Source organism: Pagrus major, chromosome 11 (assembly GCF_040436345.1).
Source record: "Pagrus major chromosome 11, Pma_NU_1.0".
In the NCBI taxonomy this organism is placed as follows: Eukaryota; Metazoa; Chordata; class Actinopteri; order Spariformes; family Sparidae; genus Pagrus; species Pagrus major.
Window position 1 is genome coordinate 33108329 of NC_133225.1, and position 24934 is coordinate 33133262.

General features: G+C 41.6%; 1 protein-coding gene across 1 annotated transcript in view; it reads left to right on the top strand.

Moving 5' to 3' along the window:
* Window positions 1-234: 234 nt before the first annotated feature.
* The window catches only part of slc5a9 (solute carrier family 5 member 9), a 35908-nt gene continuing 11208 nt past the window's right edge, over window positions 235-24934 (top strand). Inside the window, exons 1-11 of the mRNA XM_073476031.1 lie at window positions 235-316; window positions 3916-4034; window positions 5021-5092; window positions 6362-6466; window positions 9431-9595; window positions 9684-9789; window positions 11300-11380; window positions 11674-11879; window positions 13064-13199; window positions 13745-13852; window positions 18367-18517. Coding sequence (XP_073332132.1) covers window positions 295-316; window positions 3916-4034; window positions 5021-5092; window positions 6362-6466; window positions 9431-9595; window positions 9684-9789; window positions 11300-11380; window positions 11674-11879; window positions 13064-13199; window positions 13745-13852; window positions 18367-18517 — 1271 coding nt within the window. The 5' untranslated portion in view covers window positions 235-294. The remainder of the gene's footprint in view (window positions 317-3915; window positions 4035-5020; window positions 5093-6361; window positions 6467-9430; window positions 9596-9683; window positions 9790-11299; window positions 11381-11673; window positions 11880-13063; window positions 13200-13744; window positions 13853-18366; window positions 18518-24934) is intronic.

Sequence of the window (24934 nt, forward strand, 5' to 3'; positions counted from 1 at the left end):
GGCAAACTAATGAATAAATGAAACAAGTCTAATTAGCTTATAAAATCAAACTACATCAAACTGGACCCCTTTTTAAAACAACATGTGTACCAGTCTTTGCCAAGAGATAATGGCTAACCAGTGAAGTTTGACTGTCTCGAGAACCAACTGATTAATGATTAAGCTTCAGGTTTCCTCATACCTTTGTCAGGTTTACCAGCAGGGTAGACAAACTATAAGTTTGAAGAACTCATACATAGGAGAAACACTGGAAATCTATGTGAAGTAAACACAATTTGGAAGATTGGAATCAACATGTATGCCAGTGTGACTACAGGTCGGATTCTTTTTTTACTTTACTTTTACACCCGTAGGCTCTGCTTTTACATCAACAAGCTTTATACATCCGCCAAGGAGGTTATGTTTTCACCTGTGTCCGTAGGTTTGTTTGTTGATTGCTTGGTTTGTCAGCAGAATTACACAAAAACTACTGATAGGATTTCCATGAAACTTGGATGGAAGATGGGTCTCAGCCCAGAATAAATCCCATTTCCTTCTGGTGCAGATCCAGATAAAGGGACGGATCCAGGATTTTTTTCTTTCTTTAACATTGCGAGAGAGGGTCCTTTCAACATTTCACTTAATTTCTCAGGGATTAATGCATGGATCTTGATGAAATACTTGCATCTTCAAATGGCTGGTATCGATGAGTGAGTACAATTTGATGCAGATCCAAATTAAAATCCAGATTTTAATATGTTTTATTTGATATTGTCTTAAGCCTAATTGAATTAAAGGGGACTGTTGTGCCTTGGCAGAGGTATGCACTCTACTCTACTTTTTAATGCAGTCAGGAGGATTTTATAGACAGATTTCCAGCATTTAAAAAATGGGAAAGCAGAAATTCAAACTATAGAAAAATAACTAATCTAGCAACTCCTAACAGGTCTGTGCAGCACACAGCTTTTCAATACAACAGCTGTATTAACAGCAAGCTTTGGATTATCAAGCGTTTGTCTTTAAGGCTGCTTTGAGGAAGTATCATATTTTATTATAGTGGCCCCTGTGGACAAAAGCAATACAAGCACCATGCCTTGTTTCTAAAGATCTTGAGCTGGCTAACGTGCATTTGTGAAAATGAGTGAAAGAAAGAAGCAACATATTTGAATATTATTTAATGTACCACTGAACTACAAAGCAGCTTCTTTTCTCAGGCTCTAGGGCCCCTCAATTCATCCTTCTGGTGTTGAGTTCTCTCTCCAGTCTCTGCTGATCTCTCCTCTTTGTCTCCTTGATGCCAGCTTTCTGTCTTGCTCTGGTGGTGTTGTATGCTTCCTTGTCACCTGACTGAAAGGCAGCTTTTTTGGCTCTGGATAGAGCCCTGACCTCTCCATTCATCCAGGCCTTCTGGTTTGGGAATGATCTTACTGTCTTTATGATCACCACGTCACAATTGCTGATAGATGATGTTAGCATCTATGAACATTTGCCAGTCAGTCTTTCATCCATCCAAACTGATGGTTTGAACCTTTTGATCAACTGTGAGTAAGTAGGTAAACGAGGCAGAGAAATATGATCTGATAGGCCAACATCAGGACATGGGAGGGCTTTGAAGCCACCAGGAATATCTGTATACACATGGTCCAGGATATTCCTTGCATTTATCTTATCAGCTGTTCTTATCGGCCTTTATAGTCATCACTACAGTTGTTCAGCTCCAGGTGGTTATGATCGCACCTGAGGGCAAGCTGTTTTGTCCTGGTGGTGGATTTAATTTTCATTCTCATTACTGCTTCCAAACCTCACAGGAAGTTTGTGATCTACTGACAGTTAGCTATGTAGCTTCCATGATACAGACCTACACCTGAGCCAACCACAGCTGAGGATGTGCCCAGTTGCACTGTGGTCACAACCATACTATATCATAATCCAGCTCAGCCTTTCTCTGAGACTGACAAAAAGCTAAATGTATTGCAAGATAGTGCAAAACTAAACTGAAGGAGTGCAAAGTTCTTTGTGAGGGTAAAAGATTAAAAGAAAAAAATCCCACCGTGACCTTTTTGGGCTCTGTGCATTTGGCTGTTTCACACTAATAAACCAATCATTATCTGATTTATGGAGTTACCAGATTATTCAAGTGGTCATGTAAACAGCATAATGTGAAATGCTTTATCAGATAAAAGCCATTATCGGATTATGGGAAATCTGATAAACACACCTAGTTTTGTGCCAGATTCTGTTTTATTTGGTGCGTGTATATCGGTTTCTTTCGTTCGTTTACATCTGCGCATGTGTTAAAATGTAAAAGAAACCAGTCACAAGCGGAAGCGTTTTCTGCTCATGTGCATAATGCAAAGAAGGAGAGCATTATTTTGCATGTTTTGCAAACCAACAAATCCACAGGGCAGCCCTGACCGCTAGAGACGCCGTGATAAGCGATCATGTTAATGGGATGTTATGAAAAAAAAATTATTATATACTTGGAAAGAAATCCAACTAATTGACTGAATCATGTAAACCCATTATCGCATTACTAAAGTGCATGTAAACACATCAAATCAGATAATTATCATAACCTGATTATTCCAAGTTATTGGATTATTGTGGTCATGTATGCTTTAATGTCCTGGCACTTGCATAAGGCAGGAGATGACGGCATGAGCCCATTGAATTGAAGTCAAGGTTCAAGGTTTTTATTTGTCGTCATAAGATAAGATAATCCTTTATTGATCCCAAAGAGGGGAAATTCATGTATCACAGCAGTACAAAGACTAATAATTAAGGATACTTAAAAGAAACTTATGAATAAATATAAGCAGATTAAATTAAAATGAGAATAGATTAAAAGCTCAAAGAAGTTTGGTGTGGGAACATTTCCTCCAGAAAGCCAATGAAATCAAATGTCAATTGTGTGAAGCTACTCTTCAGTGTAGTAGTAGTACTGCGTATATACTATTTCCAACAATGGTTTGCAGCCAAAAATCACATTGCTGCTCTCATGGTAATGTCAGTTAAGTTTCATTTTATTTGTGTTTCATGTGTTTTAAAGGTTTTTGTGTCTTTTTCCCTCCTGTTTTCTTGTGTTCCTCACAGTCTGATTTTCCCTCCACACCTGTCTTGCATCTTTATTTTAAGCCCAGCCCTGTTCCCAGTGTTTTTCCAAAAAATCAGCTTCTTCTCTGTTTCTATAGTTTTCCACGCATTACCCCCACCTGTGTTCCTCCACCTCTCTCCTCCTGCACCTCACCCCCTGTTAATTTAGTTTGTATTTAAGTCCAGTCTTTAGGTCAGTTGTTGTCGAGCCATCTGTTGAGTTTCCCTGGTTCTGCTGGTGTGTTTGCCTGTTCCTCGTGTTGCCTTTATCCTGAATAAAATTTCATCCATTGCTCTTCCTGCCTGCTGTCTCATGCATTTGGGTCCACCTTCTCTGCTTCATCATGACAGCTGTGAGCCAGGGCAGAGTATCACCCAGGGTAACCAGTATTTCAGAAAACTCAGAAGCAGAAATAGGTCAGATTGACCCAGTCTCCTAGTCGGCTTGCAAACTTCTCTCGGCTCATTATCTCATGGGAAAGAAACAAGCACTGCTGAAACCCTGAACAGTTCTGGTCACAGTTGCTCATAATAGGATATAATTGACCCACCATCGTCAATTCTGACTAGTTTAAAGAATTTTTAAAATCCTTTTAAACTATCTCAGAATGTTAATGGTCTTTTATTCAGCACTTGCAAGTGCAGGACTGTTTTGTGGGACTAATTTAGCACTCACACATTCATTGTACGTTCAACTTCACTGCCGTCACATTTTGGCATTACCTATGGTCTTGTTGAATGACAGTTTGTATTTATACATGTTTTTTTTCACATTTGGGTATGGGGTGTTTTTCAAAGAACATTATTAACATAATGAAATTCTTTTCTGTAACTGGAATGCAGGCGGCAGCTCCGCTGGCGTCAGTACTGCAGCACCTCCAAGCAAACACCTCGGAGTGGAAATTGCTGACATCGCTGTGGTTGTCATCTACTTTATCATTGTCATGGTGGTTGGAATCTGGGTAAGCCTTGGAAGTGACTCAACTCATTGTGCACTTACCCAGTTATTTTAAATAATCTTAAAAATGTCTTAAGACCTATCTCTGGTGAACAGCAGGTGTTTGAATGCTTACACATAACAGTCAAGTCAAGTTTAACTAATAACTCTTTATGATTCCATAAATACCAATGAAGTATCCTGAAACATGCTGAGGGGAACTCTGCTTAACCCTGGCCACTAAAGGTACCTGATCAAAGGCCAGTTTCACCTCTAAAAGATGTACTTTACTTTATGTGAATAATAAAGCTGACATGAACAGGTGACAGTGTCCTTTTTATGACAGCATGTTTCTATACATTCTAAACATCTTCATTCATAATCTAGACTACCTGACTCTTGTTCTTGTTGGCTATTGTTCTTTAATGAGTCAGTATGTGTACAGTCATTATGAATGTCATGTAACAGGAAGATACTCAAGAAAAATATTATTATAAAGTAGGAAACAGTGGTCAAATGCTCTGTTCTGTAAACAGTGAACAGTACCTCAAATTACATAGTGACGTAACATTAACAACAAAACAAAGCATTGCAAAAGATAAAAATCACCAAAGTTGGACACTTGAAAAGTCGAAAATGCCGGAGGATTCCTCTCTGCTACTCAACATCCCTAAATCAGACAGTATCACAAGCACAAATGACTCAGCCTTGCTCGCTCTGTGACCGCTCACTGGAAACACAGTCATTTGTTAAAGATTGGTCCTCTAATTATTCCCACAACTGTGGTGCTTGCTTGCATCCGGCCTTGCTCGACCTGGCTTGCTGGCAAAGCCATGACGAAGCAGGACGAGAGGGCAGGTGATCAGTATAAGCAGGTCCATTTACCAGAAAGGTGCAAATACAGTACAAATACTTACCAAGAAGATTATATTGATTGTGAATGTGTGATATAGCATATGACAACACATGCATTTTCAGTGTTGTTTGGTGTAACATCTGGCTCTTCTTTAGTCATCAGTGAGAGCCAATCGCAGCACTGTGGGGGGGTACTTCCTGGCTGGCCGTTCAATGTCCTGGTGGCCTGTGAGTACCAAACTTGTGACTGGTGTGCATGATCTTTTATTCTCAATTCCATGTTGATGTGCTATGTGCTATATTCTGTATGGCTATGTCAACATACTGTTCTACTCTATTGTCTGAATTCTAGCCTAGTCCTGTTCTGTACTGAATAGTTATATAGTAGCTAAGCCTAAAACTTGAAGCCAATGAGGGGCTGCATAGATGTGCTTCTAATTGACGCGCTTGCCATCCTTAACCAGCTGCTGTAGTATCTAGTGAAAACAAAGAGTCCCACTTCTTCTTCTTGTCCTTGACGCTAGGTTTTTTTTCTCACCTTTGTGTTCTTCAAGGAATCCATGAATCCATGAATCTATAAACATCCAAATAACTATATTTCACCAATACTTGTGCAGAATCTACCTAGCATGACATGGCACGGCGTTGTGGTAAAAAAAAAACCCATAGGAATGACACCTGCTAGACTGATTAGCATCCCACATATATTTAGTAGGAATGGCTCCTATAAGTTATATTTGGCTACTCTTAAACCAACAGTAACAGCACAGAACTGTCAGTATTGTGATGTTGATGTTTTAGCATGGAACTTCAGCCTTGAGTTTTAAGAGCAGAATGAATAATAATAATGCAAAATCTTTTATAAATAAGTAATAGGGAGCCAATTTACATGTGGCACTTCCCCTTAGTAAATTATAGCCTATTTTGATTCTAAACTTAAATATACTGTGTTTCATTGACTTTCATGTGCACACAGTCTTATTGCCCCTCAACTAATATCCCACACCAAATATTTGGTGTGGGATATTAGTTGAGGATTACTTGATATACAGTAGATTGCTAGATACAGTAGATGTCAGGGAGACATTTGCCTTAAGACATTGTTGTATTCTGTGTATGAAGATGATAGCGGGTGAGTTTTTAATCGTATCTCTAGTTTTTGTCTCAGTTGATATAAAATTTGCTTTACCATGTCTTATTAAATAGGGTAAAACACTTATTGTTATTATTATTATTATTATTATTATTATTATTATTGTTAAGACCATATCATTTCTAGTTTTTGCATAATTTGATACAAATGATGGCTTTTTATGTCTTATTAGTTTACTGTTGTTAACTGTCTAATGAAGACCATATTATTTCTAGTTTTTGTCTAATTTTACAAAAAGTACCGGCTTATTAACTTTTTTCAACATAAAATTTTCAAGTAAAGCAAGCACTGTAATTTTATTTAGAGTAATGTTCTGGTTATGCATTGTCCTCATGTGTTTACAGATTGGAGCCTCTCTGATGTCCAGTAATGTTGGCAGCGGTTTGTTCATCGGTCTAGCGGGAACAGGAGCAGCTGAAGGCATCGCTGTTGGAGGATTTGAATGGAATGTAAGTGCATTTTTCACACCCACAGTTTGTTTGCTCTGGTCCAAATCAGTTGATGGGTTTGTGAACCAGAGTGTTTTACCCTCGGTATGTTTGTTTTTCACACCGAGAAAAAGCTAAGCGAGCCGAAATGCATCACTACAAGCTACATGAGAACGTTCACTTTACTTTTGTCATATGTGTCTCAAGTGGGAGCAAGAAAATAAATACAGGAAGAAGATCATGTGTTCTGGATGTGTGCATATTTTAGTGAAAGAAACAGCCGTGCAATTTAACACTGAACAACAGTATACTTGGCATTTGCCCATAAACGTTGTAATTCACCTGGAATGCCAGAATGCCAAATGCACTTCAAGGAAGCATCTTGAAAATACTACGCTTCACACTTTGCAAAGAATACGCACTGCCTTAGGATGCTCAGTCATGACTAACTGCTAATGGCTGTGACTCAAGAGGTAGTGCAGGTTTTTCATCTTTATGATGATGTTTAATAATGCCAAACAGTATTATGTCCAGAAATCGCAAATTAGGTCTTATTAGACCACACCACCTTCATCCAGATGACGTCAGTGTCTCCCATGCGCAATATGGTATTATATTGTTAAGTGCTTCCCTTCTGGCAAACCACAGCGAAGATGTCGAGAGTTTTTTTCTTTTTGTTTTTTTAAAGGGGGTTCCCTCTCATAAATCTGGGACTGGTGAAGCACTCAGCCAACTGTTGATGAATACACAGTCTCTCCAATCTCAACCTCTGAAGCATGGGCAAGTGAAAGTTACTGGTAGACAGACAGCTAGGTACAGATTCGGATTTTGGGTTTCAAATACACAAATCAACATTGACAATCTGGCAACTAACTAGGGAAAAGGGGTTGTACAAGTGGATGTGGGAGTCAGTGGAATGGCACGTGAAGGATAGTCTGAGGCCATCTGGTGGACAGGTGGAGAATTGCAGTGACTGCAAAACTTAATACAGCTGCAGTGCCCTGGGGAAGTGGGGCTGTGCTATGGCATCGGTGGTACATGAAGATGCACTACATTTTCACTTTATTTTTTGTTTTTTTAAAGCTAGGGTTGGTAAGTTATTCTAGCAGCATTTGTTATATTTGTTGAAAATCTCTTAACATCCCAACAGCAATCAGTGATTTGAATGCTCTGACAAATAAAAGGAAAAAGAATGCAGTATCTGTGGCTGACGCAGGCCTCTAATAACCCTATTCAATCTTATTCAGCCCATGAGAAACAACTGGACAGGCTACTTGTCTGTCTACTTACAAGACATTGCTACATACCTGCCTGCCTGTGCACAGTCTTCCAGAGGGCTGGGCAGATGTATTGCTAAAGTTATTAGTGAGCTACTGGCACAAGCATGGCAGAGAAAGTGCTGTGCACACAGTACACAGCCACTGAGCCAGCTCTTAACTAGCTTGCTAACTCAGTAGCACTAAGCACAGCCCCTTAGCCAAAGAACGAGTGAGCTGCAACGGCAGTGACAGACTGTCGTTCAGCTGGTAACTGAGCACCACAAAGTACACTGCCCCTGAGGGCAATAAAGAGCCTGTGCGGCAGCAACACATTCCTGTAACGGCCAATGTTAGCATAAAACTGGGTAGCCTTTTCGGGCTGAGGTACATTTGTGATGGCTATTTTGCTTGTGTTTACATGATTGCAACATTTAACAGAATTGTTTGAGTATGTATTTAGTAGTCTGAAAAGCTAAGAGAGTGTGTTGATGTAGTTAAGTAGCTGCTAATATATCTCCCAGCTGCCCAGCAGCGAACACTACAGGGAGTCTGTCATCAGTCAGTGTGCATTCATGGGTTTTGGAGGAGTGGCTCTGACGGGAGGCTTGAAGGAAGGAAGTGGGATTCTTGCAGTTGGATACTTTCAAAATTCAGATTTAGCTGGTTTCTACAATCTTACCAACCCCAGGTTTATTTATTTTTTTGGCTTTATTGCTGAAACATGTAGTGCTTGTGGCGGAAATATATTCATCAGCACCTGAGAAGAAAGCGGGTGTGTTGGATTGAGTGCAGCAGAGTTTAGGGCAGTCACTGCCCACTGGATCTTTCAACCAGCCGGACCACTCTAAGGAGGAAGAGAGCTGGAATGAGAGCCATGCTAATCCAGCTTGGTTTAAGGCTGCCCCTGGCTATTGCTTGGTCGCAGGAAAAGAAAATGGACAAATGAGACAGTTTATGAAATGGTGAGGACCCAAACGCGAGACACAAGGGTTTAGTTTGCTTCCGGAACAGCACTCACTGTTTGTTGGTGTTGCTGTATTGTAGAACCCAATAAACTCCTTGGTACCAGACTTTGCACCTCTCCAGTGATCGTCCTTGAGCCTAATTCTTGCCTCCAGCCTACATTGAAGACTACTATTTTGGTGAAGTGTTGGTCCAAGTACCAGGACCCATCTGGCCCAATTCCTGGTCCCTTGGGACTCAACACAAAACAATGTGAAATTAGAGACGGTTGTGGAGGTGAACCGTGTTCTGAGCCAACAGAGAGCAGGACTACAGTTGGACAAGGAGAGGTGGACAGTGTTTCCCAGATGTCGAGGAGCCGACCACATTATCATCACCTTCTTGTTGCTGCTGCTTACATACACCCTGATGCAAATTCAAAAGATGCACTACATGTTTATGCATATTGTTTATAAATAACTGTAAATATGTTCTGTGTTTTGTGTAGTGTGAAGGAGTTTAAGAACTTTCATTTCCTTATGCAACCCTGTGTTGACCAATAAATTACCTTGCACCTTGAAAGGAGGGACAGACAGGTAGAATGTGCAGAGGTTGTGACAATCACTGCATTCAATACGGACAAATTAAAAAACGGTTTAATGTCAAGACAATACTGACAATGTGGTGTTATAACCTAAACCTGTGTGTGTGTGTGTGTGTGTGTGTGTGTGTGTGTGTGTGTGTGTGTGTGTGTGTGTGTGTGTGTGTGTGTGTGTGTGTACAGGCAGCGTGGGTCCTGGTGGCTCTGGGTTGGATTTTTATTCCCGTCTACATCTCTGCTGGTGTGGTCACCATGCCTGAATATCTGGCCAAACGCTTTGGAGGCCAGAGGATACGCTTATACATGTCCGTTTTGTCACTCATCCTATACGTTTTCACCAAAATATCTGTAAGACAAACACATTTATAGTTTTGGCATACTCTTTTGTCCTAAGCGACATAGAATGTGTACAAATAAATGTGTGTGTGTCACCCAGACAGATATCTTTTCGGGGGCGTTGTTCATCCAGATGTCGTTTGGCTGGGATCTCTATCTGTCCACAGGCATACTGCTGCTGGTCACTGCTATTTATACAGTGGCAGGTAAACACACATGCACACACAGTTCTTTGTCCATTAATCCATTATCTTGAACACAAATAATAATAATAATAATAACAATAAAAATGAAGTCCATTTGATTTTATCTTGTTCATTCAGTCTGATTCAGTCAGCTGACTACCACTTGGCAGGGGTTGATATTTTGCCCCTACCAATCAGTAGTGAGTGGTGTATCTGTCCTGTCAATTTATAATTATTATTTATTATTTATTTATTTTGTGGCGGTACTGGCAGTAAAATTCTTCTAAACCAGCCCCAACACACATACAAATATAAATAAAAAATATAATCATTTACAGGGAATGCCAAATACTTGGATAATTATCAACAAATGCCTCTTCAGGGGACAATCAAACTGAAATATGCTTTTAAAACCTGTCAAATCCCAAATGAAATAAAATGGGACACCTGAAGGTGTATAGAGGGGCTTGATTTTCAACAGGTTCAGTTAAGATAAACAAAAGATAAACACAAAAGAAAACCTGTGGGCATCAAATCAACCACATACTGCAATAACACGCCTCCGCTGGATAATATCAGACTTTCCAAATTATCTGGACTAATGAACGCATTAGCCAAATCATCAACTGAAAGCCATGTACTCATCAGTGGAACTTGTGACAATATAGTAGGGTCTCTTGGCAGTCTTTGCACCTAGGTGTGAAGACTGGGGAATTCTGGGGAACTGAGTTCAGTTCAGAGTCCATTTTGAAAGCCACAATGACCAACTTCATCTTTGGGTCCCAAAACAACCAAATACACAGACAAACAAATGCAACAGAAAAAATGCTCCATATTCAGTCAACACATTCAGTTCACTGGCAACAGCTCTGGTAGACTTTCCTGCAGTCAGCTTGCCAACTGCTCGCTCCCTCAAAACTTACAACTTCTCTGGCATTGTGTTGTGATGTGTGATAAAATTACACTTTTTAGAGTGGCCTTTTATTGTGACCTGTTGACAAAAAAACTAACTCAACCAAATCCATCATCTCCTTGGAATAGGTAATAATAAGGCAAAATAGATGCACCTAATACTGTAAGTGTGGAAGTCACATTACAACAGGTGTTTGTGGTTTCTCAGAAATGTATTGATTTTTTTGTGTGTGTCTTTAATTTGTTAAGAGATGGTGTCTGGTGTTGGACCTTGCATCATTATTTTTTTGTCAATTTCAAGTCAGCAAATAATTAAAATCATAATTCCATTCCATGTTATGTATGTTCTCTTTAAACAGCCCATCTTCCTTTTTCCCTGTTACAAGGCTTTTCTTCTGGGAATTTGTTCCTCACTCAAATTGAGGGTCTATGGTCAGAGGATGTTCGGATGTTGTTCACTGTAGAGATAATTAAAAATGACAAATAAGACTAATGCCACTTCCTTGATGAATACTGCTTCTTATTGCCCAGTTTGAATTGCAGAATTGTCCTTATACTCAGACACAATGTGCACAATAACTGTGTGTGTGTGTGTGTGTGTGTGGTTTGTGTTGTTTAGGTGGTTTGGCAGCAGTGATCTACACTGATGTACTCCAGACTTTGATCATGGTTGTGGGATCCTTTGCACTAATGTTCATAGGTAGAGTGCACCATCACACGCATACTGTATACACACATGGTCAATAAAGGTTCCAACATGCTGGGTACACAGTTTGTGGAGCCAGTAGGAGCCTACTGAATCATTTTCAATCCTCTGTGTGGACTTATAACTGACACTTAAAGCTGCTGTAAGTGATTTTTTTTCTAAAATAAGTGCTATATATCTCTGTATTCCAACAGTTCCAATGATGAGTGTGTGTGTGTGTGTGTGTGTGTGTGTGTGTGTGTGTGTGTGTGCGTGTGTGTGTTTGTGTGTGTGTATTTGTTTTCCAGCATTCTCCAAAGTTGGATGGTATGAAGGCCTTGTGGAGCGTTATATGTTAGCTGTTCCCTCAGTCACAGTCGCCAACACTACCTGCCACCTACCTCGCAGCGATGCCTTCCACATGTTCAGAGACCCAGTGTCAGGGGATTTACCCTGGCCAGGTCTGCTATTTGGGCTCACTGTACTGGCTACATGGGTCTGGTGCACAGATCAGGTGATTTTATGTAGTCCAGTAAATTTTGATCTCATACACTCATGCATGTAGTCCAAAGAATATTTGAGAAGTAAAAAGATTTATTTTTTTTCGCTGTATTTTTTGCACATGGAACAACCATGAGGTTAAACTGCAGACTTTGTGCTTTGATTTCAGGAGGTTTACATCACCATTAGATAGAAAATATTACACAAACAGATCTGGAGTTGGTCGTCCCAGGTCTGCTGTAAAAACATCGAGCTTTTAGCTGTTAGCATGAGGCCTTACTATCTACCAAGGGAATTCTTGCATGTCATGTCCCCCCTCTGCTGATGCCGATGCAGCCTGTTATGTCCTCTACTCAGTTACTAGCAGACAGCAGACACAGCAACGACATGCCCTCCTTATTTCTGGGGACTTTATGCCCGGGTCCCAAATTACCCCCCTTAGCACTACCCCTCCGTTTTTCACGTTCCATTTAGGGATAGATTATCTCGATTCTTGTTGGGGTGGTAGTGTGATGCGTAGGGCTACATGGCCCTCCAAACTGAGATTTTTCCGATGCACACTTCAAACCCAAGGTTACGAGAACGATCTGCAGTTCCAGTGTTTTATGGCCCTTTTCTTTATAACCAGCACAAAACAATTGGGGCCAGTATGCTGATGTCTCAGTAGCTAACCAACTGGCTAGCTAATGTTGCATTGTAAGTGCTTACGTGTACATGACAGATCCACATTTTTCTGAATTTCAATGTTGCATTTTCCCGTTGATGGCATATGATGCCTGAAAAGTCCATCAGTGAAGTCGCTGCAGTTGATACCGCTCCTCTAACATCACGTCAGTCTGCCAGGGTAGGAGTACAGGTTGCTAATGTTAGCCTATAAAGCACTGCTAACTGGTTGTAACTTAAACACCATCAAACCAAATGTAACTCTGTTCTGGGAGGCAAGGGGTTCTCTCGAAAATGAAGGGCATGGGTAAAAATTGGAAAAGGAATTGAGCCTTCATCATGCATCTCCTGTGTGTCCAGCCTGTAAGGGTTGGGATTAGATATTTAGTTGTGCTCATTAGGGGTATGGTCTAGGGCAGGGATTCTGGGTTAGGAAGTGTGGCCTGTGGGCCAATGGCAACCCTCAGAAACATTTTAAGAAAAACATCTACGTTTTGTGTGTGTGTGTGTGTGTGTGTGTGTGTGAGTGTGCAGGTTATAGTCCAGAGGTCTCTGTCAGCCAAGTCTTTGTCTCATGCCAAAGGAGGCAGTGTGTTGGGAGGCTACCTCAAACTGCTGCCCATGTTCTTCATTGTCATGCCAGGCATGATCAGCCGAGCACTGTTCCCAGGTCAGTCTGTCTGCCTCTCTCTGTTGGACTGTCATATCAGTGCTTCTTTGTGTTAAAGAATCTCACTGTCACTGAATTACTGATTACCTGACAAATTAAGATTTGTTACTGTCAAAGTATTTTTTGTCTGAAAAAAATCTTAGTAATGGCCCCATAATCTTGTTTTTTTTTCTTATTAACTAACTGAGTAACTAAGTAAGTAGGTAACTTACTAACTAACTAACTAACTAACTAACTAACTAACTAACTAATGTTTTACATATTTATTTTTTTTAAACATGTGTTTATTGTTTTTTCACAAAAGGGTAAACAACCATTTAGAGCCGGGTAAACAACCATACGGCTGGTTCTATAATTTGTAGTTCAAATAAAGTTTTTTGACCGACCATATTCGTACTTAACTGACGAAAATACACAAATGTGTCTAAATTAAACAGAAATTGTGCTTGCAGAATACCCCCCACCCCTCAATCACTGTATTTTTACACATTTTTTTCTCCTACCATTCTGTGTGTGTGTGTGTGTGTGTGTGTGTGTGTGTGTAGATGAGGTAGCTTGTGTGGATCCAGCAGTGTGTCAGAGTGTTTGTGGAGCTTCGGTGGGCTGCTCCAACATCGCCTACCCTAAACTGGTGGTGGAACTAATGCCTGTGGGTAAGTCACACACACACACACACACACACACACACACACACACACACACACACACACACACACACACACACACACACACACACACACACACACACACACAATCAATCAATCAATCAATCAATCAATCAAAATCTATTTATAAAGCACATTTAAAAACAACAACAGCTGGCCAAAGTGATGTACAATAAAACTGAAATGGCTAACACAGTAAAAACACAAAGACCAGTTAAAACAGACACAAGGACAGACAGGGGCCACTCTCATACTGAATTAAAAGCCAAGGAATAAAAATGTGTTTTAAGGCGAGTTTTAAAAACAGGTAGTGTGGGGGCCAGCCTAACATCTAGAGGCAGCTCGTTCCAGCGTTTGGGGACCACAGACCGCACAATCTCCCCTGTGCTTCAGTTTTGACCTAGGGATAACCAAGATCAGCTGGTCTGTGGACCTGAGTGACCTTGACGGGACATATGGATGTAAAAGATCAGTAAGATAGGCTGGAGCTAGCCTGTTTAGTGATTTGTAGGCAAACAATAAAATCTTAAAATCAATCCTAAAACGTACAGGGAGCCAGTGAAGGGAGGCCAGTATGGGTGAGATGTACTCTCGCTTGCGTGTTCCAGTTAAAAGACGAGCTGCAGCATTTTGCACCAACTGCAAGCGAGAGAGGGAAGCCTGGCTAACACCAACATAAACGGCATTACAGTAGTCAAGCCGGGAAGAGATAAAAGCATGTATAACCCTTTCCAAGTCATGAAATGATAAAAATGGCTTGACCTTAGATAAAAGCCTCAGCTGGAAAAAGCTAGATTTTACCACTGAGTTAATCTGTTTGTCCATCTTAACATCACTGTCCATTATCACACCCAGATTTTTCACAGCAGGTCTTACATATGGTTCCAGGGAACACAGGTGCATATGAGGCATCACAGGCACCACTAGGTCCTAAAATCAGGTCTTCAGTTTTACTTTCATTGAAGTTTAGAAAATGTAAGGCCATCCAAGCTTTGATGTCTGTAAGATAATCAAACAATAATTTGAAAGAGTTTTCATCCTTCCGTTTCAAAGGCAGGTAAATTTGAGTGTCATCCGCATAGCAGTGAAACGAGATGCCATATTTTCTGAAGATGGACCCTAGGGGAAGAAGGTAGAGGGAAAACATAATAGGTCCGAGAATAGACCCCTGAGGGACTCCACAAGGAAGAGGTGCTGAGGAAGAGACAGAGTCACCAAAGTTGACAGAAAAGCTTGTCTCAGACAGGTAACCTGAACCATTCCAGAGCAGTGCCTTCTAGGCAAGAGATGAGGATCCTATGGTCTACTGTGTCAAATGCAGCCGTAAGATCTAGAAGTATAAGAATGGCGGAATCGCCTGAGTCAGTAGTTAATAAAAGATCGTTAAAAACCTTTACAGACTCAGTGCTGTGCAGGGGTTTAAAACCAGACTGGAACACTTCAAGGATGCCGTGTATGTCTAAATAAGACTGCAATTGCATGAGTACAACTTTTTCCAAAATTTTTGAAAGAAACAGGAGTTTGGAAATTGGTCGGAAATTGGAGAGGACTGATGTGTCCAGATTGGGTTTTTTGATCAGAGGTTGTACTATTGCATGCTTAAAAGTTGCTGGCACAACACCTGCAGATAGACTGCTATTTATAATCATTAGGATGTTTGGTCCCATAGTCTCACAAGTATCTTTTACAAAACGAGAGGGGACAACATCTGTGGGACAAGCTGAGGGATTCATATGACCAATGGTTTCCTTTAAAAGAGACAGAGACACAGGCTCAAACTGGTGAAAAACAGCAGAGCAGGTGATAGTGATGGATGGGTCATAAGAAGGTGGGTGAGATGTGTGCTCTAATAGTCGCAATCTTTTCAACAAAAAATAGGATACATTTTTCACAGGTCTCAGAGGAACCATCAAGACAAGCAGATTTGGGAGTATTAAGAATACTGTTAATAGTACTAAAAAGAACATGAGGTTTGTGACAGTTCCTAGAAATAATGACAGAAAAATATTTTGTTTTTTCAGCTTTGACAGTTCTCTGATATCTGCACCAGCTGTTTTTTAAGATGTCAAAAGATACCTGCAGCTTGTCTTTTTTCCACTTGTGTTCAGCTCTCCTGCACTCTCATCTAACAGCACGAGTAGCGTCATTCAGCCATGGTTCAGCTTTGGGTTTGGAGCGCATGACTTTAAATGGAGCAACAGTATCCAGGATGTTTTGGCAGGTGGAATAAAATAGTGAGGTTATCTCCTCAGTATTAAAACAAAGGGGGGCTGAGTGAGTCTCAACATGCTCAAAAGCAGCAGAGAACATACATCGCCGCTGAGCAGGAGCAAACGGTTTAGCGATAAACAGGGGAGAGAGATCTCAAATAAAACAGGCATGTGATCAGAGAAAACTGCATTGCAAACCTCAATGTTAAAAACAGGTAGACCACATGCTAACACAAGATCTAGTGTGTGTCCACGCTCTTGTGTCGGACCTGTCACACAAGGTACAAGATTGAAAGAGTCAATAAGATTTAGAAAGTCTTTAACCAGCAGCTTGGTTGGACAGCAGACATGAATGTTGAAATCTCAGACGATAAGAACACTGTCATATTTTGGCATCATTCCAGCCAAAAAGTCAGAAAAGTCGTTGATAAAGTCCTTGTTATATTTAGGTGGTCAGTATATGACAGCACAGAGTACTGATTGATCCAACTCGAACATATTTAACTCGAAACTGACGTTAAAGTCTGACGACAGTTGTCTGCAGTTAAAACAGTCTCTACTCCTCCTCCTCAACCAGTAGTTCTTGGGGAGCTAAAATATGTACAATCCGGAGGTAAAACTTCAGAGAAAGAGCTTGACTGACCAACACTCAGCCAGGTTTCAGTTACGCACAGAAAATCCAATCCACGGGACGTGAAGAAATCATCCAGAATGAATGTCTTATTTGCTATCGATCTAGCATTTACCAGGGCTAACCTGGTTGGAGCCGGGCCGTCCAGGGTACTTGACCCAGCAGCCGAAGGCTTCAGGGATTCACCCCAGCTCTGCGGAGGCAAGGTGAGTGAGGATGGGAGGTCTGGATCTCCTCAACCGGGCTGACAACAGGTACCAACCAGGTGTACACAGGATCAAGAGAGCTCCAGAAACAGTGATGATCCAAATCCGATCCATATATTGCCAAGACGCCACGGAGCTTAGTCCTGGGAGACAGTGCCAGGCAGGATTTCATTTCCACCGACAGACCGCTGCATTTTCCCCGGTGCCTATGACGCCTCCTCAGGAGCAGTGGCACCTGACTGCGGTGGAGGCCAGCAGGTATTCCCGATAGGGGTGGGGGAAGAAATGTTTTCTGCCCACCCAGGTCATATTTCACCAGCTTTTCAGCGATAAGTCAGATGTTAAACAGTGCTTGGCGATCATAAACCAGTGCAGAGTTGTGACAGAAGTGACAGAAACAACATAAACACAAACAAAGCTGACAGCAGCAGACTGCAGGCCACACACCGGCACCATCTTGTCTACGTCCAATTCATGTCACACACACGATTCATGTCACTTTTGGGGAGATTGCAAAGACTTATCCTTTGCACTTATCCGAACCCTAACCAGGACTTGTATAAAGTAATAATTTCATATTTCTCCCCCTAACTGCCAATGAGGTACCTGGGCCTGGCTCTGTGAGACAGTGAATATTAACATTGTCAAAATGTCTGTTCATGCAGCTGTCTGTTCATTGTCTGAGTCTTTTGCAAAAATCAGAATCACCATCATGATTGGCAACAGCCAGTGAGGAGAAGACAATCTACTGTCTTGCTGCCCTCAGTGTGGTGTCAGGGTGACGTCTGTCTTCTATTTTTCCCCCATGCCATAACGTAACAAAAATACTTGGGGTTTCCTGGTCTTTCATGATCTCATATCAGTCATTCTTTGATTTACATAACATTTTCATGGTTCTGTCTAGTCTTGATATACTTCGACCTAATGTGTAATTAGTGAGGAGATTCTCTACCACCACATAGTGGCCACAGGAAGTGGGCACTTCTGGGCAGTGCCCAAAACGCATGACAGGTCAAACAGTGGAAGTTCAGCTGCTGTCTCATGCCCCATGTGAGGGCCCATTCATCACTACTTGCAGTTTTAATTTTCTTTTTCTTTTTTGGTGTTCCACCACATGACAAAACGGAATATGAAATGTTCTGTCTTTGCATATGATCTCTTAAAATTAAGTGTTTGACTAACATTCACACATGGACAACAAACCCTGATTGAGACAGTGTATAGATCAGTCAAATCAGATCAGTGTCAAATCAATGTTTGCTCTGCTTGTATTTGCTTCTGCATTTTTTTGTTTTTCCCTTTGTTCATTTACAAAGGAAAAATATACAAAATGATTTAATAATAAATTAACAATTTTTGGAACCCTAGATTGTAGTATGTAAACATCAATGTTATGTTTAATCACCCTATTTTTCTCATGACTGTGCCATCTTTTTGACCCTTCTCTCTCTGCAGGTCTTCGTGGTCTGATGCTAGCAGTCATGTTAGCTGCTCTGATGTCATCTCTTACTTCCATATTTAACAGCAGCTCCACTCTGTTTACTCTGGATCTCTACCACAGAGCCAGGCCTAAAGCATCAGAGAGGGAACTCATGATTGTTGGAAGGTAGGGGTGTTAAGATCAACTCATACATAATGGAAAACCAATACAGCTGTTTAGATTTGTGTCAGTGTGAATGGTTGGTACACTATAATATATGCTAAAATAAAAGAGAAGTAAAAAAAAAGATTGAGTCAAGATAGCAGGAAGCTGATGAGTGGTAGCCAGTTCAAGTCAAATTGATTGATTGCTTTTTCCTGATTTCTGGTTCATGATAATTGTTTTCTTGGTATTAACGAGGGCCAAGATGAGTGCTTATTGTACTGGTTTGTTTCATGTAACTGTGCATATGTCTGCATAAAGGGAAATGCATATGGGAAGTAGGGTGCTGCAGCCTAGGGTTGCAGACAAATGACCCAGACATATCAAAGTGTCAGCCTTGAACATCAATCTGTGCTTACCTGCCCACCCCGCGCTGACTCCCCCATCACTCACTGAGCGTGACCGGAGTCTACTACCGCACTACTGGAGCTGTGGTGGAGTGAGCTCATTGATCATGGTCAAGAATGACAGAGACAGTACAGACACACTTTTCATTAGCAGCTGTACCTCAGCAGCTTGTACTGCCAAACAGAGCAAGAAAAGAGAGACGGAACTGGAGAAGGCTACAAACAAAAAGAAGTTGGATAGCTCAATAGGTGAAACGAGTCATCACTGGAGTGGTTGTTCAACGATGGAGACAACTGATGGAGTCGAAGGCTTGAAAACGGACGTCATGGTAGCTGTGTCTCTGTTGGACAGGTAATGAGCTGGTATGTTTTGGTTGAGGGAAATGTATTATTACTCTGCATTATGTAGTCAACGTAGCTAACATTAGCTAATGTTGCTGTCATATGTATTAGCTCAACACTAACATTGTTAGCATCATCAGCTTGAAGCTAACGTTAGCTAGCTAGCTATGACTACTGCCGTATGAAACATATTTACATGTAACGTCACCGTTTACACGCAGGCCAACGTTTACAGGTACTGTGGATCTAATCCATGTAGCAGTGTTCACACATGCACTGCTACCCTGGGCTGTTTGGACATTAGCCAGATGAGCCGTATGTGAGAGGAGGACTAATTCTTGTGTGCTACACGTGTGAAAGGCCAAGTCCACTGTTCAGAGGTCAAGGGGAGATTGCATATATCTGTGAATATGGTTTGCATTGTAGTTGTAAGCAGATGTTGATGGTAATTATGTGACGTTCATTCATATAGACTGAATTGGACTTTTTACAAATGTGCTGATGTTTCCTATTTCTGTGTCCTATAGTTATGAGAGGGACGCATCAACTTCCAGCCTTGAAGCGTCAGTTCACAGCAGAACCATGCCCTGATGTTTCTCTCTGACAGGTGAGGGTAACTTGATGCTGATAACAACATGGATCAAACCACTGTTATTCATGTAATATGTATCTCTGATGGATACATTTCATACATACATTTGTCCTTCTTTCTTATCAAGTTGGTTTGCTTTATGTGCATGAATGTGCTCCTTAGCAGGGATACAATACAAAAAGGAAAATGCTGCACCAGGAAAATGCTTCAAGTACTGGTCCTAGCAGTCACATGTTAGCCTACCACTTGAGACTATTACATATTAGTAAGACATTAAGAAAGTAGACTTTGCATTTCAATTCATGTTCTGTGTGTCAGCTGGCCAAAGTAGAATGTGGGGAACACAGAATGCACCTTCCAATCCCCTCAAATAATCACTTGCCACCCACATTTAGTTTTCCATCTATATCCAGTTTTCTGTAATTATTATAATTTTTGCAGGAATGATGACTTTTCAGTCACAGGAGTTGAGGAGTTGGACAGGTAAAGTTGTAAAGTAATCTGAAAGTTTCACCAAGCTGGAACTCCCTACTCTTATGCCAGGTACTCCAAGGTGTACAACAACAAAAAAGTAGAGCTTGTACACACTACTGTCAAAATGAATAGTAAAAATAATAAAAACGTGAAACTATGAAAATTACACCAAATTTTGCTAACCCCCCAGAAAAGTAGAATTGGTAAAAATGAATGTAACAGGCTATATCTGGTTGATGTCAGGAATATTTGTCACTGCATAAAATGCAACCAAAATTGTGGTGTAATAATAAATTGAAAATAATTTCAAGGTCCTTGAAAAGCTGTATTTACTGACAGATAAGTAATTGTGCTATTCTTTCTACAGGACAATCACCGCCAAAACGGTAGAGGATTGAGAAAACAACAACATCAACAGCCTAACCTGTTGGCCAACACTGACCTCAGCATACTAACATGCATTCTAACATGCAAAACATTGTATCATCATGAGTCTAATACAATATTCACGTTTGTCTGTGAATCACAGGGTAACAGAAAAAAAAACATGTAGCAGGCCCACCACTAGTCTTGTTTAGCTTAGCACTATCTAATATTACCATAGCCAGCTGCCGCTAGCTAACCAGCAATAAGTTACAACATCAAAATACACTTTCAAAACAATTTCTGAATGCTAACAAAGCTAGCCTGATGGCTATCAGTAGTAGCAATGGCTGTTTTTGTTGTTTACATTCAATATGATTATATTAGACATGAGGTAGTTGTAGTTAGATGTTGTGATGAAAATGCTACACTGACACACTCTTTTTCCGACCACTCGTGACGACTCGGACTCCGTTGCTGGTATTTGGCAGTTGTCAACAGTGCACGTTCATGGTTTGGGTGGAATGGTTTTGGAGAGAGGCCTGAGTGCAGGGGGTGGTATTTACTGGCTGGATACTTTCAAAATTTTGCCTGGACTTGACGTTTTTTCCATCTTACCAACCCCAGCTTTAAGGCTACAAAGCTAATTCTAAGAGGATAACCTCATCTACAACAAGAAGAATAAGGATCAGTCTTACCCCTCTGGAGGTCAGGCCAGAGGCCAGCAGTGAAGGTGGAACCCCTCTGGAGGTTGGGCTGGAGGTGGGTGACAAAGGCAGAACCCCTTGAAAGGCGGGCAACCTGGCTTGAGACCAGGACCCGAGTCTGACTGCAGCACTAGAGACTAGCAGGCCCCAAACAGAGAACCAGAATCAAGAGTTGGTTGGGCTGCCAACAGGGAACCAGGAGCAGGTGTCCGCTGTACCACCGACCAGGTCGGCAGACCCAGGGGCAGGAGAGGCATTGGTCAACCCAGGGGCATGAGAGGCATAGGTAGACCCAGGGGCAGGAGGTGCGGAGGCTGACCCAGGAACAAGAGATTTGATGGTTGACCCAGAAACAGGAGAGGCGTCGACCGGGAATTCCCACACGGGAACAGGAGAGGCTTTGACCCGGACCCCAGACGCAGATGGAGAAATGACATCAGCTGGGACCCTGATGTAGGAACAGACGAGATGTCAACTGGGGCAATCTAGGGGCCTCTATCTGGAGTCTTGCAAGCTGACAGCTAGCTGACACAGGAACCTGGGGCTGGGGCTTGGGCTGACAGCTGGAGACTGAGGGCTTGCTGAGGAAGTCTGTGGCCCATTCCAGGTATGGAGTCTCAACCAAGGCTTTAAGGAAAAATGTGTGTGTGCAAAAGACATGACTGCCTCTATGTGATTGTCACTCATAGCCTTTAAATATCTTTGAGGCATATAAAGTCCAAAATCATCAAATGAGTCTGCTGGGTTGATGTCTGGCTGGATCATTCTGTCACAATGTGGCTAAGAGAACTCAAGTGCAGACACAGACATGGGGAATGATGCAATAAGAAAGTTTTATTTTAGCACCGGTCACAGAGGTGAGGAGAAGAAGGCAGAGCATTGGTAAAATGGAGATTTGCTGGGATGCACGGTGGATAAGCTGGCAGACGGGCTGGCAGATGAGGCGATCCCAAGGCACATGGAAGAATTACGTTAAACACTGGTAAATCGAACAAGAGGAAAATCAGCAAACATCGACTCAGAACCATGGCAGAGACAATGACAATGTTAATTTCGTTAACTAAAACTATGACGAAAAATGTTCGTCAACGACCTTTTTTCCATGACTATGACAAGACATTGACAAGTTAAAAATAGATCTTTCATAATAAAAACTGTGACAAAATATAGGTTTTGTTTTCAATTACAAGAAAGGACGGGACTAAACTGTACCAGTTCAGACCAAACGTGGAGAAAATATTTGTGTTGCGTTACTTTGTTCCCAGCTCCCAGCACTACCCGAGGCTGACCAGTGCCCAGTTCTCAGCTGCAGAGCGCCTGTCCATCTGTCTCCAGTGAAGGGCAGTTTTTCAATTGGTGTGTTAAAATCAATGAGTAGTTACTGTGACCAGCAAGTAGATGTAGACTGAATTAATCTGTTTGAAGTGAAGCATTTTTTCTGTGATCTGACTGCAGTAAATGGATCAAAAGGATGCTGAAATAACATCATCATGCTGCCTTGTAAAAAGCCTGAATTCATGCTTCATCAGGTCTGTCGGCCAGACCTGTTATTTCCGTCGGCCAGATCTGTTATTTCTGTTCATGGATCAACCTCCATTTTACACAAATTCCCACGTAAATCAGCGTGTCAGTGTGCTGCTGTTTATAAATCATCTGAGCAGACCTGTCCCTCTCAGACTACTTTTCCCTGAGGGAACCTCCCAAAAGGATTAATAAAGTCGTCTGAGTACATTAATAAATGGAATACATTAACAGTACAACATGAAGGAAAGAAATACAAGACAATAGTTTTTATTATTGATCTGTCAGATATTTATACTCTCGGGGCTTCACATCTGAATCCTCACATCCCACTTACCACAAGTTTTTGTGTTGTTAAATATTTTACAGGCCAATTTAAATTAGTGCAATGTTAATATAGAAAACGATTATTAATTGTAAGTGCTGTATCGTAGGCAGCTGCACTTGTTTCAGTTTGTTGAAGACGGTTCACCTCTCATCCAAGAGGCTTCTTCAGTTCTAACTAACTGGAGGGGAGTTGCAGGCTTTTAAACTCTGTGTGGGAGTGTCCTTACAGAGTCGTTAGGGACACGTGTGAGCTCTGAGTTTCAGAGTCGTTAAGGACACGTGTGGGTCATTGACTTAACCGGCCTTCATGTGGGTTGTTAGGGCTAGGTGAGCCCAGGTGTGAATGGTTGTTAAGCTGTCTGGGGAGAGAACTCAGTACAGCATTGTAGGTGGGTGATAAGTAATGTCTTAGGCCACCTCCTCTGATTAAAGACGATCGTTCCAGTTTGACACAGATGGATTCTTTTACTCCTCTTTCAAACCATCTGTCCTCTCTGGCCAAGATGTTTACATTGTTGTCTTCAAAGGATTTTTTTTTTCCTTCAGGTGTAAGTGGACAGCAGAGTCTTGACCTGAGGAGTTGGCCCTCCTGTGTTGTGCCATTTGTTTATGGAGAGGTTGTTTTGTCTCCCCAATGTACAAATCTGTGCAGTCCTGGCTGCAGTGAAGAGCATAAACTCCATTACTCTGTTTATGCCTGGGTGTTTTGTCCTTCGGATGGACAAGTTTCTGCCTCAGCGTGTTGGTATGTTTAAAGTGAACTGGGATATGTTTATTGAGGATCCTCCTGAGTTTCTCAGATGTTCCTGCGACATAGGGAATGATGATGTTGTTACATTTTTCTGTCTCTTCCTCTCTTTCTGCTCTGGGTCTGTTAGAGGTTTTGACAAATGTCCAGTTTGGGTAGCCACAGGTTTTAAGTGCTCCCCTGATGTGCTTCTGTTCCTTCTCCTTCCCCTCTTTCTTAGTGGGCACGGTCTCAGCCCGATGGTTTAAGGTTCTGATGACCCCCAGCTCAGCTCCAGTGGGTGATGAGCAAGTATTGATCTGTGTGTAGGTTTTCTGTACACCTCAATGTTGAGGCTTCTGTCTTCTTCAATGTGTACTGCACAGTCCAAGAAAGGCAGACTGTCTCCTCTGACATCTTTCCGTGTGATTTTGATGTTATTGTGCACAGCATTACATGTTCTGTGAAGGCTTCCACTTCCCTTGCTCTGATTTTTTCATTAAACGATTATTTAATGTGTGCTGTTTAGAATATGAATGTGGGCTCTTTAGACTCCATACTGGACACACGGCATGTCTTCTGTTAAGAGAATAGCCTAAAACTTGAAAATCAGACAAATAAGATCAACATCTCTCCAGTACAGCAAAAATACAAAAGTTTCTGTAAAACGTCATATTGTTAAGTCAACATCTAAACTAATCAGCTGAAAGATCAGGTGGCAGCCAGTCGGTCGGTGGAGAGCAACTGCAGCGCCTGGCTCCAAAAACTGCAGCCGCCTCGATCCCATGAGATTACTGTTGCCCACGTGTGTATGACGTCAGAGCAAGTCGGGATCAAGTCGGACACGAATCTAATATGGTATGATTTGGTGCTTCTCATTTCACCTAAATTGCTTCCAAGTTTCCTTCACTTGCGTCCTTTCCTTGCGCCCACCGAGGATTTGGGGAGAAATGCGAGGAAACCACGTTTTAAGACAAATGA